Below are 19,307 nucleotides of genomic sequence, written 5' to 3'. Positions count from 1 at the left end.
AACAATGCGGCAGAGCTTCAGGACTTCCTCTATGTACGTCGTGCAAGTCTCTCCAGGTAACTGCGCTCATTGCGAAAGAGATTGCTCAGCCTTGCGTCTTTTTGACGTGGAGTCTCCAAAACAGTTGGTTATCTCTTCCACAAACTTGTCCCAGGTAGAAAGGTTGTCTTCATGGTTCTCAAACCACAGCAGCACCGTGCCAGCCAAAAGGAATACCACGTTTGCATGGCCGAGTCCTAGTGATTGCATTTGCTGACACGCTTGTAGTGCGTCAGCCAGTCGTCGACATCCTCACCGGCCAGACCAGAAAATGTTCTGGGCTCCCGCTGATGCGGCCACGAGCTGGATGGTACTTGGTGCTCCCGGCCTGAATTAGAAGCAGCTCCAGTTCAGCGGGAAGAGTGACCTTCTCTGTCGTGGTCGTGGCTTGCCATGGCTGTGAGGTCAGGAGGGAGCCCGGCCAAGCGTCTGCTTTGTCGATGATGTTCGAAAGGTTCCAGGACTATCCCGCACACTCCGCCAAGCTGTTACGGGAAAATGGGTTTAATACTTACAAAATATATGGGAAAAGCATCAAAGCTACGCACAGTAAGTCTAAAGCACAATCTCAGTAAAGCTTGTCCCCGAACGAGTCTACGCGCAACCACTTCCACTTCGTCCACCTCTTTTACATGCGCCACACCGCGCGGCGCAGCGTAATTGCCGTAACAATATATATAAAGGTTAAGAATTGGTTTGGTGGCTCAAAATAAACATTTGTTACAGCATGAACTAATACAGTAGACTTTCATTAATTCAAACTCGAAGGCACCCCAGGATTTCGTTTGAATTATCAAAAATTTGAATTATCGAAAGTCCTCGCATATATGACTCTGAGCAAGATTACAGTGCACATTATAATTAAATATCCACTTAAATCATATTTTAAGCACTTCTACTCTTTTATTACACAATAAAAACAGCAGAGGTGAAGGATCCAGAACAAGTTTACTGGAAATCTATGGCTGACTAGATCGTTTGAAGAAATCATGAATTGTTGATTGCTCCTTTTTTACATGTGCATTCAGAACAAAGTTCTCTATTCCAGTAAGAGCGGCCAGTTCTTTTTCAGAATTTTCTGCTGCAGTCAGAAATTTCCGGACCCTGGCAAGGTAGTTGAAGGCTTGTGCTGCTTTCACAGAGGATTGCTCTTCTGATTCCTCCTCTCATTTTCGCTGCTGTACTGTGCTGGCAGCACCTCAGCTACCAATTCGTCCAGTGTCTTCCCTGCACACACAGAGGTTATCATCAGCAGCTGCAAATTCGCTGAGGTCAGGAGCTATGTTGTGTCCTTGGAAGGCAGAAAGCACTGGCCCTGCATCATCGCTCTCCATTTGGAGGCAGTCTTCATTTTCATTTTGAGCGCAGTCAGGCAAAGTATCACTGCTGTGGCCTGGTATGCGGAAGGCATGCTGGGAGCAGTTCCATATCGTTGCTGGCGTTACTGCACTCCATGTGTCAGCTAGCATTCCTACAAACGACAGCAATGTTACGCTGTACACACTTTTGAAAGCGAGGCCATGTCGCTCCTTGAATCGCGACACCCATCCACCACTACACTTGAAATCGTCAATTCCAAAGTGCACGGACAGTTCTTCGGGCTTCTCTCGCAATATCGATCCACTTGCTGGTAGATTGGAGCTCAAAGCGCTTAAGCCAAAGGAGAACCACCTTCTCAAGCTCTGGATGCGCCGCCTCCCTAAGCCTTTTTCTGTCAGGAGCGAAACGACTCACGTTGTTTCGCATCTTGTTTTTTGCTTTCACAGTCGTTGTCAGCGTACTTTTCGTTATCCCATACATCAATGTCACAGCAATGTTCTTCGTTCCAGCCTCAACTTCTTCTATGGCTGCCAATTTTTCTTTCACAGAGAGCGTCCGATACTTCCCTCGCAGAGACATGGTGCTACCAACGCGAGCAACTGACCAGGGAAAGAAAAGCATGAGCGGTCACATGATTCGCAGTCGGCCGATGCTACTCACGTCACTTTCGCATCTTTTTTTTTTTGTTTTGTTTTCTTTTTTTTTCTCCTGCAGTTTTGAGAATTTTGACAAGCGCAGGCGGAGAGTCGTCTTTTCCACAAGTTTTGAGGGTTAACTTCAAATTTTCTCCATTGAACTGGCTAGCAAGCCACAAAAAGTTGAGCAGCACCCTTCAGGAGGCTTTTGTTTCATTTCGAACGTTTGTTTATTAGGCTCTTCCGCGCTTTCTTTTCTTTTTTAAGTCATAGTGCGCTTATTTTCACATTTTCCACTGTTGTAGTGTTATAAGAACTCAGATATTTCGCCAGTGGCGGAAACGATAGCTGATAATTTTCCGGTATGGACAAGCAAAAAGTATGAATTAACCGAATTGCGGTGTTTGAATTAAGCGGCGTTGAAATACATTGAAAACATGACGAACCAACCAAAAATTTGATTTTTGTTTGAATTAACCGAAAGTACGAATTATAATTATCGCGAGTCTACTGTATGTCCATTAGAAAACACCTTGGTCTGTCAGTGATAATAAATAATGAAGCCAAGGCATAATATTCTATATAATATCCTATAGTATTTTGGCCACCCAGCACTGCGTCCAAAAATCAGCTACTGGCTAAAGCAGATATTATTTGTATGAGTATGACGCTAAGGAGCACGCAGCCAGCCAGTCTCAAGGAGTGCGCGCTGATACCACAATACGTAGAGCTCTGGAGAATAATGGAAAGCTACAGTCGAACCAGGATATATCGAACCCGGATAATTCGAATTTTGATATCAAACTCACAGAATATCCCCTTGAAGATCCCATGTAAAAGTATAGGAAAGCTGCGTCGTATATCGAATTCAATTTCACCGGTCGTTCGATATATCGGACTCCGCACCACGCATTGGACGGTGCATTTTCCCCAAAGACGATCGCATCACCTCGGGCCGTTTGCCACGTAGTTCGGCGATGGCTGGTCTAGGGCAGTGCCGCGCCTTTTCCTCAAGGCGCGCGCATTTGCGGTGATCGTTTGCCATGCACTAGCACTTGACGTTTGCAAGCCATGTGCGTGAAGGAATAAGAAGAAACCAATGCAGCCGCGGTGTTTGGGAGAGGGGAAAAACGCAATAAAGCGAAGCGCAAGGGTGTGCCCACTCCTCTGCCGAGCTTTATCTCTCCCGTTCCTTTCTCTTTCCCGGTCTTGGTTTGCAGCAGCACGCGCTACGCATGCGTGGACAAGCTAGCTCAACCCATGGCTGACACTTTCTCCAGTGTGTTGTGAACGCCCTGCGCACAGCGGCTGACATATTTTTTTTTTGTCAGTCGTTCATCCTTGCCATCGTGCCGAACGTGCAGCACAGTGTAAGCTATGGTGGCTGCGGACATTAAAACGCAGCAGATGTTTTTGAGAGAGAGTCGTCCATTCTTGCATCTATGAATTAACGAAAGCACGCGGTCAGCTGCGATCATGACACCGCCTTTGAGCATTGTGCGCTTCAAATGACATTTGCAGCTATCACGTCTTCCAATGATTTTGTGGCAGTGGACTACGCCCGCCCAAGTGCAGCGTGATAAATCGAGCCAGGCTTGTGCAATCAAGCCATCACAGGCACTCTGTCAAGTTCGCTCCCTGCCACTGCAGGATCTATCAAAAGTATAGTAAAAAAAAATAAACACGCCGTGATGTTATCACTGTGCAGTATCTTGGCGTGCTGCCAATAAATAAGCAATAAAAAGACTCGTCACCGAACGCTTCTTTTTTTTTTTTTTTCAAATTCCCAGGGGCAAAAGTGGCCGTTGGGTTCATTATGCATGTGGGTTGATTACGTGACAGATACAGTATCATTTTTCACGATTGCAAGTGCCGTCTCAAGCGAATTTCTGTATATTGAATTATCGATATATCGAACTATTTCGCAATCCCCTTGACCTCTATATATCCGGGTTCGACTGTATTAGACACACAATACACAAAAATTATCTGCGATTTTCTATGGATGAGCACATAAGGAACCAAATTTCGTATATATGCACATGACAACGTTCAAGCAATCTAGACAAAAAGGTTTTTCACTGTGATAACTAAGACTGACAAATTATGATTGTCCAACAGGGAATTCATTACAGAGCAGCATACTATTTGGTCATTTGGACGTTTGAGAGAAACCCAAAAGGTTTTTTAAGATCAATTCATTTAACAAGTGCCACAAGCAAGGCACTGAGACAGAGTGCTCATGAGCCACATCAAACTTCACTAACAACATTGTTTGGGAATTATCCCGGGACTTCTTCTACTCTATATCTTCTTCCTCTACAACCGAACCCTAAGTGACATACTGTGTAAGTGAGCATTTCTTAGTTTTTAAAGAAACATTCACGAGATGCATGCATTCTGTACTACGGCAGCCAAAGCAAGAGGTATCAACTAAGGTCACAAATTTAGGATTCAAATTCAATTAAAATTCTGGCATCTGGCCTGGTTTATACCCTTGAAGCGCTATGTAGTAACTCAATCCTTTTTCTGCGAGTGCGCTACATACAGTAGCGATTTCCTCTATTTCAGGCAAATTCCCTATCCTTCACATTGCAAATAGGTCAGTTTTTCACACCAATCAGCAAATACTGTAAACAATACTGCACAAAACAGTCAGATTTGGCACACCTTCAGTTATTTTCACATAGACAGATTGTAATAAGGTGGGTTAGATAGCGCTCACTAGGAAGAGAACATGGAGGGGAAAAACAAAAGAAGCATACATGCAGTACACGTTGGTGTTCAGTACTTGATATTTCCCCAGTTTGAGTCGGGTCCAATTGCAAAAGCTCCCATTAATGTTTTGCAGAGCAGAACTAACAGACTTTTCTTGGAGACCTGGGTGCACTGTTCAGGCAAACAAAAGTTTTCTCTTGGTCAAAATAATAAAGAGCCTCTAAAAGAATCAAAGTCCCCTATAAATCCGAGTTCGGCCTTACTTAAAGCATTTGTCCCTCTCTTAAGGTTGCCACTTCCATCCATGCTTTCTGCTGACTCACAATGGGAGACACTGAACAAAAACATCGAATGGCAACTAATGATATTAAACCTCTCCACAACAGACGTAAGGTAGCCCGCCTATCCTTCCTTCTTTAACTAATTCATGGAAAACTAGGCATCTGTCAAGCCCCTTATGTGCAGTTTTCAGAAACGCGTAGAACTCGTCGTCATCATAATCACACTTCAGCACCGATACTAACGCTTTTGATTTTTTTTTTTTTTTTTTCGCGACTGATTGACGAAAGGAATACCCTGCCTCTAATAGTGATATCGGCTGTTGATTTTGACAAAGCACGTTGTGAACTATTTTAGATTATATATGTACAAAAATAGACAATATTATTCTCTTTGTTTTATGATGCAGCTACTCTCGTATTGAGTGAATGTAATTTGCTGCCCTCCTTGACTGGACTCAAATGAGGGTCTCTAGTATTGCGGAAATAAATAAATAAATAAAATTAAAACCTTTGTAGCTCAAGTTGACCTACCTGGTAAAGCAAGGCAATGCATTCGTGGTGGCCATACATGGCAGCAAGGATGGCAGCCGTCCGCCCTCGACTGTTGCTCTGGTTCACGTCGGCCCCATGTTCAAGCAACAGTTGCACCGTCTCCCGCCTCCCCGAGCTTGCAGCATACATGAGAGGTGTCCAGCCACCACGATTCTGTGCATTCACGTCTGCCGGCTGAGTAACACCATCGCCCCTGCACGAGAGTCACAAGCCACATCTGTCAGACAAAATCAATATGAGCAGCACACAAGACAAAGAACACAAATTTTTTTGATGATTGCGGGATTCTCAAAATTTGCAGCTTTTCTCTTTCTTGCTTGCTCAAATGGAGATAAACGTATTAATTACACCACGGATTTGCAAAGCGTAAAGTGGCTCAATTTATCCCTTTTTACACCATTGAATGAGTGCAGCGAGCGTTTGTAAAACTGTGGTGGCAAAACGTCATGCGGGGAGCAGCGCCAAAACTTTAGAAGTGGGTTAGCTTATCTAACAAGCGATGCTAGAAGTCTGCATTCATTACTTATTTAACTCAACAACCAAAAGTAGCAGTTGTAATAAAAGTGCGTTAACTTTTCATCCAGTTTTTCACTAAAGTAGTTGTGGTAACAGTTCATTGCTGCATCTCATTCTTTATTGTGATGGCTCTCGAAGCCTGTCCTCCAGGAAATTCGGCGCTAATGCTGTTAGCAAAAAATTATGTGGTGAATGGGCTGTGTGACACCAAGCGACCACATGACATGGACAAACTGACAGAAACTCCTTTAGAACAGAGCACAAGGGTGAAATGGGAATCAAAACCTCCCAGATCTCTGGATCTCAAGTCAGAAATGATACCAGTAGCCCATACGGGTATGTTTATATTGTTGGGTTAAAGCAAGGTTTTATATCTATGTCACGTGGTCTTCCACATGACAAGGTAACTCATTACTATGCTAACATGTGAGATAATAGAGGAACAAATTAAGGATCAGTGATTAAATGAGTATCAAAGTGCATGTACAAGAATGAGGATCGGCATGGGAAACTGCCTGTCGGACCCTAAAGATAAGCATAAGTGTCCCCCAAGACTTGTACATCTTTTGGTTTGGTTTAAGGGATTAACATCACAAAGAGACAAGGCTATGAGAGACGCTGTAATGGAGGGGTCAGGAAACTTCGACCAACTGTGGTTCTTTGCGCACTGACAACCATCGATCCATGCCCCTTCCTTATCCCTGGATTCTCTTTTGCACCACCATCCCTACAATTATTAACTAGCACAAACTAAAGCATTACTAAGAAAATGCAGAAGCTGCCATTTCGGAGATGCTATGCTAACAGTGACCCAGTTTACTCCCAAAATGTCTACAATTATTCCTGCAAAATAAGAAAAATATCCATAGTAGACAGTATAGATTTCATTTTTTGTGCTACAATAACAAATACATAAAATTTCATTTTTGCAAACGTTCTCCACATAAAAGTGACATCGCTAAACACCGAGCGAGTGGGCATTCGTAGTGTAGCGATAATAGGGCATGGGGCAAGACTAGACGAAAATGGGTGACTGTAACCACATAAGTTGTGAATGCCATGTGTGGAGCATAAAATCTCTTTAGTGCTCGCATGCTCTTGCTTGCCAATGTGAAAAGCCTTTCCAGCCTGAGACATATACAGTGATCTCGTGTTGCACAGCAATGACAAAAGCATACACATTTTTTACGAGCCAAAATATTTTGGGGCAATTACTTACAGACGTCTAAGGCCATATTTTTGTTTTATAATAAAACAGCTGCCGAGTCCATTTTAACAAAATGGAATGGTAGGATGCCCAGACATTGATTCAGACTGAGCCCGACCAACCCTTTTTGTTGGACTGAAGCAAACTATGCTTACGGGCAATTGGTGCAAACTGTTACGATTTACAACAGTACACAGCTGAGGTTTGTTAAAATGGAAACCAAGCTGAACTTGTTTAAACATTATTTTACCTTCCACATGCCTGGCATACATGTGAAACATGAAAAAACTACAGTCGTGCAAAGTACTACCTGTAACACACTGGCAGCAGCTCTAGCGGAGCTTGGAATTAGCAGAGATGCAATTAGCAGAGTTCGCTACTGCTTTAGGTGGTAGCTGGATGCATACTCCTTACCAGTTCTTGCCTCCCAGTGCTTTTTAAAAGGATTCCGCTCCAACCTTAGATGCTGCAAGTAATACTGAACACAGCAGTACACAATCATGCCTAAATTATACGGACATTTTGGTTCCCGAGCAAAACTGTCCATGGCATAATAATTAATCAGAAAGAGCAATATTGAGAAAAAATGCGCTATGATCAATGTCTGCTTCTATTTATTGTAGTGACCAGTGAAATCAAAATAAACAGTAATCCTGGAAGTTACAAGCAAGTTATTCTGATTGTCAATATGCTCGAAATAGTGTGGTGCCACTTGATGCATCTATACAGATTTGCCGTGGCTTGATAGACAGATAGTATTTAATGAATGGAAAGGCAGAGAGGTCGGCTGGAAAGTTGAGCATCTGGCCTGCTACTTTGCACCAGGAAAGGGGAAAAGGAAGAGTAAGAGGATCATGATGGACGATGATTTGATAAGAGGAGGTACGTCATAAATATGGAGGCACAGCAACTTGACTCACAAACGCGAGTCCAGTCCCACTTTGCTCAAAAAGCGGTAAAGAGCCCATATTGCTTGCACAGCTTTCCATTTGTCAGACCAAGCGCCTAGTAACTAAATCCTCCGAGAGAGGCCTGCTGTCTAAATGCTTCATGGAAGTGTGGCTAGCATTGCCCTTTCGCGTGCATACACTGGTTGCACCACTAATATATGCTCCATGGTCTCCGTAACGCCACAACTGTAAGATTTCAGGGAGTCTGGCTGTCCAATTAAATGCAAGTATTTGTGGGCACAACCCATATTTAAACACAGTCTACGGATAAGGCATGCACGATGTAGTAGAATTCCACACAGAACAGAAAATGACAGTGTCCGGTTCAGTCTACTGAGATGGATGTTTCGTGCACCTGACTGGATCCAGTAAGCCGCCTTCTTACTCCTCATGCCTTATGGCATCCGCTCTTGAAAAAGGCAGAACTGTTAGGAGGCCACTGCAGAGGGTGTGCTTCTCTTCAGCATCAGCCTGATCCTTTATATCAAGCCCACAGTGTGCAGGAATCTACTAAAATATTATACTTTGGCCTTGGGTGTGGGCAGATGTAAGTAGCTCCATGATGTTTAGTGCAAGAGACTGGTAGGAAACTCTCCAAGATTTCTAATGCAGGCTTTGGCATTTCATGGCTAAAAGCCTAGCTAGTAATATGACAGCTCACAATCCGCAAACCATTATATATATCAGCATGAAGTCAGCCAACAGCTTCTTATTGCGGCTTTCTACGTGGCACAGTCTGCAGAGAGAGTTCTCTTCACCATCAGTAACATTGTAAGGTGCATCGACTGGGCAAGTTTGCACTATAAAGCATGAGACCAGTAAGGAAAAAGGCCATCACTCAGTCATTTGCAATTTTTCACTGCATTTTTCTGATGTCCTGCCCCCTAATGCAGAATATGAAGCATCTAGTTTGGAGAGCAGAAATTTTGTGCTCATCGCTGCCCATATTAATGTAACAAAAATACATGGGCTCTTAGAATGGGCTTTGTGCATTCTGTTCTCGTCCACTGTCCGGGCAGAAAATTTTCATAATAATGAGGCGTAAATCCACTTGAAAACATTGGTCCCTAGAAAAACTGTCCATAATCCGGAAGTGCCTACCACTTCTGTTCCCAGCGTTCGCACCAATCAGGTGACTCGAGGTCAGGGAAATAGCGACACTTTCAATAATGACGCAAACTCGTAATACGTCTCCAAATCTCTGCTTTTTCAAATCAATTTCTTGACTAAAGAATGAACACCATTGTTTAACAGTACAGAGTCCCATCAAACCGGACTAAACATTACGGTAATGTAAACAAGTGATCATATATTGTGCTTGACATAACAACAGCTCTTTGCTATAACCTGCCCATTAGTAGACTTTTTTCTGCAGCAAGAAAATGAAACTTCTAAACAATGTACCTATTTCAGTATCCCATAAATTTCAGCAAAGCGTCAAGGTGCAGTCAAGTTTGGAATTACACTGAACACAAGGAACAGGTTTATTACAGAGTGGCTAAAGAGAACAGGCATTGAAAGCTTGCCGTATTCAAAGTGCAATCATGACTAACCCGGGAAAGGTTTAAATTATCCACCAGCAACTCCCGCACCAAATTTCTGGACACCTATTATTCACAAGAAATATGTCTGTTGCGAACTTGCAGGGTCGCAGCGGAGCACCAGAGCAAGATGACCAAAGTGGCGGGCTTCTCATTCTGAATAGCTCGTGCTGTGCTTGAGCTCCGAGCACGCGGTGTACATCTTTATTTTCCTCTCACACGGGCTGGTAGCGCCGATCTCAGCGCCTCCGCTTTATAGCGTCGGCGGGCCGCTATATGTCCTTGTTCGGGAAATCTCAGATGACTTTCGACAGTCTACTACATGACACTTGCCTTCTACATGGTTGCCAGCATAAAAAAGCAAAGGACAAGGAATAGGTTCTTACAGAACACGTTAGACATCAGCTGAAGCTAACTAGCCACAGAAAAGCAATACGTCATCACTGCTGTGATTTGGTCAATTCCCTCTCCCCTGGACTCGGGCTGGAATACCAAGGAAGGGGGAGCTAACCAACTTACAGTAGCGACGGCAAGCGTACGTAGGTGCAACAACAAGTGTGGAGTCCCGCCGCTATGCCGAGTGCTTCAATAAACAGACAATTGCACGCAGGCCTCAAACAACCTAGTGAGTCACTTGTATTGCAGTGCATATAACTTGATTTTATTTTAACCTATCCTGTCCTTTCCTCCTGTTGCTCACCTCCTTGATTTCATCTTTCTCTCACTATCCTTTTCTTTCAGCCGTGCCAGTTCAGATCATTAGATAGCACCAGGGCTGGAAAACATCTTTTCACTCCCTTTCTTTATTAACAATAAAATAACCACAAAAAAAAAAAAAAAAGAAGCAGATCTAATAAAAGCAATCTTCGCTGCTTCTTTCCTTACTAAGTACAGCAAGCAGTCACGAAACTCTGACGCATGACGGTTACCACTTTTTTGCATCCAGTAAACTTCAGATGATGTCTACAACTGTTCTACGAGTACCCATTTTTTCGTTCTTCATATTTTTATGTTAGTAACTATGATACAGCTATTTAACAAGCATGAGCTTCTCAAACATGGCCCTAGTCATATTCTTAAAATAACAAAAGTGGTGCTTGTTAGGACTATTGGTTGACTAAATCAATGAAATAACACGAAAGATGGGACAGGAGGGCCGTATGCCTCTGTACTTAATGAGATACTGCATGAAATATACTATTTAGACTCGGTGCTGAGTGTCATTTCTTGCCTTTCTGTCCTGTCTGTATTTCGAGCCGTTTTCTTGCTTTAGTCCTAAAATTCGTTTACATACTCCTCAATTGCCTTTGCATTACTGTATCAAGATAAAACTACCCTGCTGGATCAGAATCCACGTCAGAAAAGCTGCGTTACGAACAGCCATGCAGTTCCAGATGCTAAGAGCCAAGTTTGGTTTACGGCAATTGCAGCTACTATGTACTAACACAGTTACATTAGAAAAGACCGCTGCAGAAAGGAACTTTTCCATTAGTAACACTAAACAGGGCATATGATGGAAAATGTATGCTGCAACTGCATTTCATTAACCCCAGTATCATACCGTCAACTCATACTGCTGCAGCTACTGTTGATATTGAACACTTACCTCGTCATGATAAAATTATACAATCATAGTTTGCAAAAATGTGGTGTGGTGCTAAGCCTCATAAATGTCAGTACAATGAGCACCAGTCAGAATATTTGGTGTTGCTGGTAAGTTTCAGCTATGTTAGAAACCTTCTAGGTTATCTACCTACCACCGCACATATTTTGTGCATCAAATAATCACAATTAGAAACAAGACGATATGCTATTGTGTAAAAACACCATGAGATTGCCTTCTTTTTAATCATTACACAGGCAATTAATTGGGCAAAGTGAATTGCATTCAATATCGGTAGTTTTGAGGGCCACACGATGCAACAGTTGTCAAACACCATCTCATGTCCAATACTTCAATCTTGAAGAAAGGGTTAAGTAGGACTGATTAGTGCATGTTGACAGATATGAGTGAATAGTGACTACAAACAAGATGTAAAGAATGTGCTGGCTAACCTAACGGTTTATAGCAGCACAGAGGACAGCAATATAAAGAGAATGTGGTGGGCGATGCAAAGATCGAACATCAACCAGGGATTGTCAACATTTGGGCAGCATCAAATGGTCAAGAACCGATTAAGAAACGCAAACCATTATGGAATCAGAGCCACTGACAGCTGGCTAACACATGTCACCATAGCTGCATACGTAAAATGCCTTACAAGTCAGCCATGAGAAATTCCTGTCTTTGCAGTCCACACAATGCATTACATTACTTTTGCCTGAGTGGTTTTCTCTTTCACATACTTGTTCACACAGTCAGTGACACAGTAACTTAAGCAGCGATATCAGAGGCTCTGATCCCTCTAAAGCTCGCTTTCTGAGTCAGTGAACCATTTTATGCTGCCTGATTGTGATGTTTTATCTCTGTATCTGCTCACTGTGTTCCATTAAAGCTGCTGCCCTCCCTTTTGCAATAAACTATTTGGCTGCTAGTGCGCCCACGTGTATGTGCTCTGCTCTTCAGTACCGTCGCTTAGAGCTGTTCAGCCGCTTCCATCAACTTCAATCTTCTCGCATCTAAAGTATAAAACAAAGAGGTTGGTTGGTTGGTTGGTTTGTGGGGTTTAACGTCCCAAAGCAACTCAGGCTATGAGAGACGCCGTAGTGGAGGACTCCGGATATTATAACATACGAAAAACAAGGTGGGTATTACGACAAAATCCGCCAACGGCAGTCATTTGCCGCAATAAAAACCGCACTATAGCAGCTACTAAACGTATGTTTTTACACTCCTTATTTAAACCGCTAACTGCACCTCGGCAGCCCTGTACCTCTCTCACAGCTGAGTCGCAGCCCATGCGCGACCGTCACAAGTGGCTAACAGCGGCTTAACGTTCGCAAGCAGTGCATGCACGCATAAAATGACCTGTTGGTAAACTAAAAGCTAGTTCCAACAGCAATAACACATTGACAAACGCACTTTGATTTTCAACCAAACAATTTTGTCCTTGAGGACTAAACAGCAACGTCAACAAGCGAGATCTGGCAGGTCGGAGGCGTGGTCACGTACTTTCGCGCCATGCTACCTAATGCGCCGACGACAAAAAGTTATGGCGCAATGGAAATAGAATAAATACTCGCCCCACTCTCAAGAGCTCTCGCACAAGTGCTACGCAGCCGAAGTTTGCCGCGGTGTACAGATCGAAAGGAGCGGCGCTTTCTAACAGCTCCGGTGGAATCCAAACCGGCCCGTCAAAGGCAACTTCTTCGACCAAATCCATTGGAGGTGTGACAGCAGAGTATTGCACGAAAATAAATGATGTTTTGACGGAGAGAAGAAAGAAAGGCGGTGGCTAGGTCACAGGAGAAGTACTGAAACGTGATCACAAACAAACATCACTGCGCATCAGCTTCGTGCACCGCTGACCTTCTCTACCTCCTGGCTTTACTTTCGTTTCCAGCGTTGACAGGTGATAGATACACGGTGGGTTAATTTGATACGTGTGCGTGTAAGTGCTATATATGTATAACGTACTCTTCTGGTTAGCGCTATTACAACAGTTATTTAATTATTATGACTAATTTGTTATGAACGCGGTAGTCAAAAAAAAAAAAAAGAGTCGCAACGTTTGTGCAAAGACGATAGTAGCCGGCGCAAGAGAATCTCAAAGCCAAATTAGGATCATGTGTGTTTTGACGGTTTGAGACAAGCGTGGTGTTAGCCGGTAGTGCGTTTGCCGGCTCATAGCTGCTGCACGCCGCTGTTGATTGCCAGCCTGGCCATGTTATAAGAGTGAGAGTGAGACCTTTCAGTTCTTCCTTTATTTTGTGCGGGCAGTTTATCCTGCGTCCTGACGCCTTTAGCCATGACCGACGACAGGACAAAGCGGTACGAGAAGATAGAGTTCCTCGGAGAAGGACAGTTCGCCACGGTCTACAAGGCCCGGGACATTGTAAAGGATGAAATAGTCGCCGTGAAAAAGATCAAGCTGGGAACGCGAGCAGAAGCCAAGGACGGCATCAATCGTACGGCGTTGCGCGAGATCAAGCTGCTGCAGGAACTGTCGCACCCGAACATAATTGGACTTTACGATGTGTTCGGGCATCGGTCCAACGTGTCGCTCGTTTTCGACTTTATGGTAACTGATCTGGAAGCTATTATCAAGGACACTACAATTGTACTGACTGCTGGGCATATCAAGTCTTACGTGTTGCAGACGCTCCAGGGACTTGAATACCTGCACATGAACTGGATCTTACACCGCGATCTCAAACCCAACAACCTGCTGCTGGACGACCGGGGGATACTTAAAATTGCCGATTTTGGTCTCGCCAAGTTCTTTGGCTCACCTACGCGCATATACACCCACCAGGTACGGATTGAGCTAACCACTGTTGAGAACTGGCGGAATATGTCACTGTTCGAACTTGATCAATCTCGGTTCTGTGTAGCGAAATGTGTCCAAGAGCCGCGGTGAACTGGCGCTGAGAATTTGTGTTGCTCTAGACGCTAGCAGCCACGTTAATTCTGTTAATTCTGCATTGTTCGTATTCTCGGCCCTACTTTATCAAAGGTCAGTGTGGTCGGTAAAAGGAGGAACACAGTGTGTGATGAATCTCCCCTGTCAGAATTGGCGTTTGTATGAATCGCGCTGGCAGTTTAAATATAGTATGCCCAAGACCTCGCACAGTAAAAGTTTTCCGTGCACTTAGCCCTGAAGCACACTGCAGCTTATAGAAAAACAAGACTAGTCAAGTTTTTTTTTTTTCTTTTTCTTTTTTTTTTTTTTTTTTTTTTTTTTACATTTTGATCAAAAATTAAGCTCAGCTACCGAAAGAAAGCGCAGCTGCCGAAAAGTTTTCACCCGTCATATTGCTGCATTTTAATGCGAGAGTAATATTAGCAACGGACCCGGCAATGCTCAGAAAAAGTCCCGAAAAATCGACGTTACATCATCAGGACAGTCATCCACTAGATCGCCTTTCAATGTGATTGGTATATGTGACTTATACTATTAATGCACCTTTATCCTCTTCTGAACCCATCTCATGCTTGCTACTCCACTTAATCCATCATATTCACAGTATGTAACCTGTCCTAATAAGTGCCCTCCATAACTATTTTTGTTCCTTTGCTTTTCCACAAAGTATTAATATAACCTTATATGTAAGATGATGCTATATAATAGTCAGTAAAAATTTATCATCTGTGTGCATGGCATCTTTTGTTTGGTTAGGCTTTGTAAAAGTACTGCATGAATTACTACTAGGAGGTAAAAACACTTAGCTATCAGCATCTTTTTGCCAAATGATACATTGCTGCTACAGTGCTAGTCAGCAACAGAGAAAGGCAGTGAAAAAGGGCAGTGCTGTCAGATATTTCGTATCATATTCAAAGTTGGGCTAAATTTATTTATTTATTTATTTATTTATTTCCAAATACTGCAGGCAGCAGCGCTGCCCAAGCAGGAGAGGGGTTACATGTTCTGCAATAACAATTCAGCAAACATATTTTCATTGGTGCATTCAACAATAAATTGAGGCAAGCGGTTCCACTGATGTGTTGTGAGGGGAAAGTATGAATTCTGGTAAAGTTTGGTCCTGGCGAAATATGGGCTTACTACTTTGGAGTGGTTCAGTCTACTAGATCTCTGGGGTGCAGCAAAAATATTGGTATCACGTGACAAACCAGACTTCTTGTTATTCAGCATGTGAAAGAATTTCAGCCTAGAGACCTGACGGCGTACTTTAAGGGGTTCTAGCTTAAGCTGACTCAGCATGTTCAATTTCCAAATGAACATGCTGAGTCAGCTTAAGCTAGAAATGAAATGACCTTTCAATTTTTAATAATGCCATTTGAACATCAACAAGACTCTTGTTAAGCTTTGTATATTGTTGCTCAGCAACAGAGCACGTGGATCTGATTAGTACAAAGCTCACACACATTAGCACGACTTTAACTTAATTTGCTGTTTTTCTTTCAGCTGTCTGCAAAACCCTATGGCATGTAATTTTTCTCTTTTGGCACTGTTGCTATCCAGCATTTTCATGGTGCCATGTGCAACATCTGCCATAACTGATACAGACAATAGCTTAACATGGCCTAGGTTCGAGCAGTCTTGATTTCATATGTAGTGCAACAGAGTGTTTCATGTCTGCTGCTATGGTTGTGTGCAGTGCTTCTCGGTGCTCTGAAGGGCGGGCTACATGCAGCACAAGTACACTTGAAAAAATTCTAGGGGGCACATTGGACCACTAAAATGCGATGAGGCAAACGTCGATGGTTGTGTCTTTAAAATGTCTTTCCTTACAGCGCGGTTCAGGTGTCCACAGAGAAGTGTGACAGATACTGCGCCTTGTTTTTTCCTGTAAACCAATTTGAAACACCGCTGATTCCTGCTCTATTGTGTGTGCTTCTGTATGCTGTGGGGTGCTGCGTTTGAAGAAGCACCAAATGTAGACTTAGATTTAAAGCCATTGCCTTCCTTCTTTATGCTAAACAGAAAAAAGAAAGAAAAGTGCAAACATTTCATAGTTGCGACAGATTTTATGCTAACTGGGAACAATAAAGGAATAGTGGAGCCGTTCCAAATCTGCACTTGATGTGAGAAGCAGAAGCGCTTGAAGCGGAAGGAAATCTGGTGAGCAAAACTCACGATGGCTGCATTGTTTTCATGGTTGCATGCGGGCCCATTTTACCACCTTATTCTGGCATGGAGCTTCGTTAGACTGATCTGCCAGCCAGGCGTGCAGCCAGGAATTTATTTCGGGAGGGGCCCATGGTGATTTTCTTTCCTGTACTGTAGGGTGGCACTGAAGGTACAATCCATACAGGGGCAATCTCAGAAGATTGTAAGATGAGGATGGAGGGGGGGGGGCTTAATTGGGCACTCTTTTCAATGCATGCCTGATGCCAACACTTGCACAATTTTATATAAGAAGTTTTAGATTAGTTGTTGCTTCTAAACCAGCTCTAAGACAGGTTTAGAACATTCGTGATATAATCGCATGACACAAGAATACATTATCTCATCCCCAGGTGGTGACTAGATGGTACCGCGCACCAGAGCTGCTCTTTGGTGCACGCATCTATGGCACCGGCATCGACATGTGGGCAGTGGGATGCATTCTCGCCGAGCTGCTCCTGCGCGTGCCCTTCTTGCCCGGAGACTCTGACCTGGACCAGCTGAGTCGCATCTTCCAGACTCTCGGAACACCCACGGAAAAGGACTGGCCTGGCATGCCCGCACTTCCTGACTACGTGCAGTTCCGTAGCTTCCCTGGCACACCCTTTCGCCACATCTTCACCGCAGCTGGAGACGACCTCCTGGATGTCATTGGCCGGATGCTGGCAATCAACCCACTGTCTCGCTGCACCTGTTCAGAAGCCCTGCAGATGCCATACTTTTCGAACCGGCCGCCACCTACCGAAGGGCCTAACCTGCCATTGCCAGCTGCTGTGGTGCAAAAGAGGAATGGCGGTGCAGTCAGTAGCGGTAGCAGCAGTAGCAGCGGCAACAACCATGGTCTGAAGCGTGCCCACAAAGGCGGCGACGATCCAGGTGTCATAAAGAAGCTCGTTTTTTGATTGGCCTTTCTCTGCATGGCCTGACCTCCTAGCTGGAATTACCAGTGCCTTGGCAAAGTGTGAAATAAGATGCATTGACTTCCTGATCATAGCGTTGCCATCTGACTGCACTGATCGCTTGTGTTGGTTGAGTCTTTTCTCTACTGCATACGGGCGACAGCTACTCGACCACCACTAGGATGGAAGAAGAAATGTCAACAAGAGCCGCTCGGATGCGTGCAATCTGTCACATTGTAGGGCTTGCTGGACGCAGCCCAAACTTTATCTCGAGATCAACTGAAGTGAAGCGATTCATTCTGGGCATAAAGCTGAACATCCATTTGTTCACTGATCTGCAGCATTTAAGATACAGGGGCAACACCTGTGATCAAAATTTCTACTTTTGGCAAGGAGCCTTGTGTTCAGTGGACATAATAAAGAGCAGATGTCGTTAGGTTGTACCTTCGACAAAAATAAAACAATCTCAATACTGCAGACTTGTGCAAAGCAAAATTACTGGAAATATGGAATGGTTTCTTTGGTTTGTCTTGCCTTGAGAGGCTTCATGTAAGAACACAGTTATGTAGGCATGCTCATATTTAATTTAATCCAATCTGGTTAGGGAAGAGTAAAAGTTGAGTGCTTAACAAAGAGATGTTAGCTCATTTTGTGATTGGCATTGCTGCTATGGGTTTGTGTTTGTATAATTTTAGTATTACTATTCACCTTTGTCCTTGAAACAATCTATAAGTATGTAACCTCATGCCAGTGATGTAGTGCATACAACTCATTAACAGTTATGTATAGCTAGATACAACAGACACCTAATATCTGTTAGCCTATCAACCTCTGCGCATGATATGTCACTTACCAAAGTGCTAAATGTATGATTGTAGCTACAGGCAATGGACTTTGTGAAACAGCTGCTTTAATTTCAAATATGGTCAAAATTATTGAGGAGAAAAGGTGCTGTTAATTCAAGAAATTATCAACAGTGTTCTGTTATGAGCCTCATATATATGTAGTAAAATTTGCATTAAAAGATGCGAGCGGTGCAATAGAACCCACTACATTTTCAGCGTTGCTATTCTGCTGCTGAAAACAATGTTTTGTTTGTGGTTTCATAGCATGGTACTGTGAAAGAAGCTGAATCAGTACTTCCATACTTTGTGCCCAACAGTGTCAGGAAAACCGATGCCCACATTATGGCTATGGTAGAATTAGCATATTTTGGGTCGTTATGGTTGCTCCAAGAATGAAAGCTACTCCGTAAAAACCTTGGATCATGGGTTTCTCATGCACCCCTCTACTACTTTGAATGAAATTTTCTGATCACATGACAGTTTCAGCCCAAATATAATCGCAAGGGAAGAGAAGATTGTGAATCCAGAAAAAGCATCTCGCTTTGAGGCAACACTTCAGCTGATTTGTGAAGGAGTGAATTCTTGAAGTTGGTAGGGTAGTGGGATGAGGGTAAACATTCACTATGCTAATTACTCCATTAGCTCAAAATTAAGGTAAACCTATAATTGTCATTATTAGTGGCAAATGCACGGTGATTTGTAATAAGTTGCTTTGGAATCTGATTCTTGCGAACTTATTTCAGGCAGAGGAGATAGAAATTTTTTCAGGTCCGCAACTGGATAGAGCGACTTGGTAGGTAAGGGTTGGTTGTGACAATTTTAAAACCACTGTCTATTTGAGGTGGAGCCGATGTTTTGGATAGGTTGTTGAGTGTTTTGGTTACCGATTTCATCCCGGATTTCTATTACTGCCATTTCTCTTCAGCTTCGGGTACTTGTACAGCTAGATCTTCACCTCACTGGGTATCCATGCAGCACGCTCCCTTTCCAGTTCAGCTACCCACCAAGCTGATCTCGTGTGCTATAGGCATTTTTTTATCTCGAGCGTGTCGCATTGCTTGTGCATCTGGCGTTTG

General features: G+C 43.5%; 2 protein-coding genes across 2 annotated transcripts in view; one reads left to right on the top strand and one right to left on the bottom strand.

The window, feature by feature from the left end:
* LOC146186297 (uncharacterized) overlaps positions 1–13,273 on the bottom strand; it is a 48,103-nt gene extending 34,830 nt beyond the window's left edge. Inside the window, exons 1-2 of the mRNA XM_084607114.1 lie at positions 12,943–13,273; positions 5,525–5,738 (exon numbers count right to left, since the gene is read on the bottom strand). Coding sequence (XP_084463240.1) covers positions 5,525–5,738; positions 12,943–13,082 — 354 coding nt within the window. The 5' untranslated portion in view covers positions 13,083–13,273. The remainder of the gene's footprint in view (positions 1–5,524; positions 5,739–12,942) is intronic.
* A 198-nt stretch (positions 13,274–13,471) lies between these two features.
* On the top strand, positions 13,472–17,863 carry Cdk7 (Cyclin-dependent kinase 7). The gene is made up of 2 exons (XM_084607113.1): positions 13,472–14,174; positions 16,841–17,863. Exons 1-2 carry the CDS (start codon positions 13,668–13,670, stop codon positions 17,387–17,389), a joined length of 1,056 nt encoding a protein of 351 aa, XP_084463239.1. The 5' UTR covers positions 13,472–13,667; the 3' UTR covers positions 17,390–17,863.
* Positions 17,864–19,307: the final 1,444 nt, after the last annotated feature.

This window comes from Amblyomma maculatum, chromosome 6 (genome assembly GCF_055883805.1).
Source record: "Amblyomma maculatum isolate TAMU_Amacu chromosome 6, ASM5588380v1, whole genome shotgun sequence".
In the NCBI taxonomy this organism is placed as follows: Eukaryota; Metazoa; Arthropoda; class Arachnida; order Ixodida; family Ixodidae; genus Amblyomma; species Amblyomma maculatum.
This window is presented reverse-complemented; position numbering and strand designations above follow the sequence as displayed.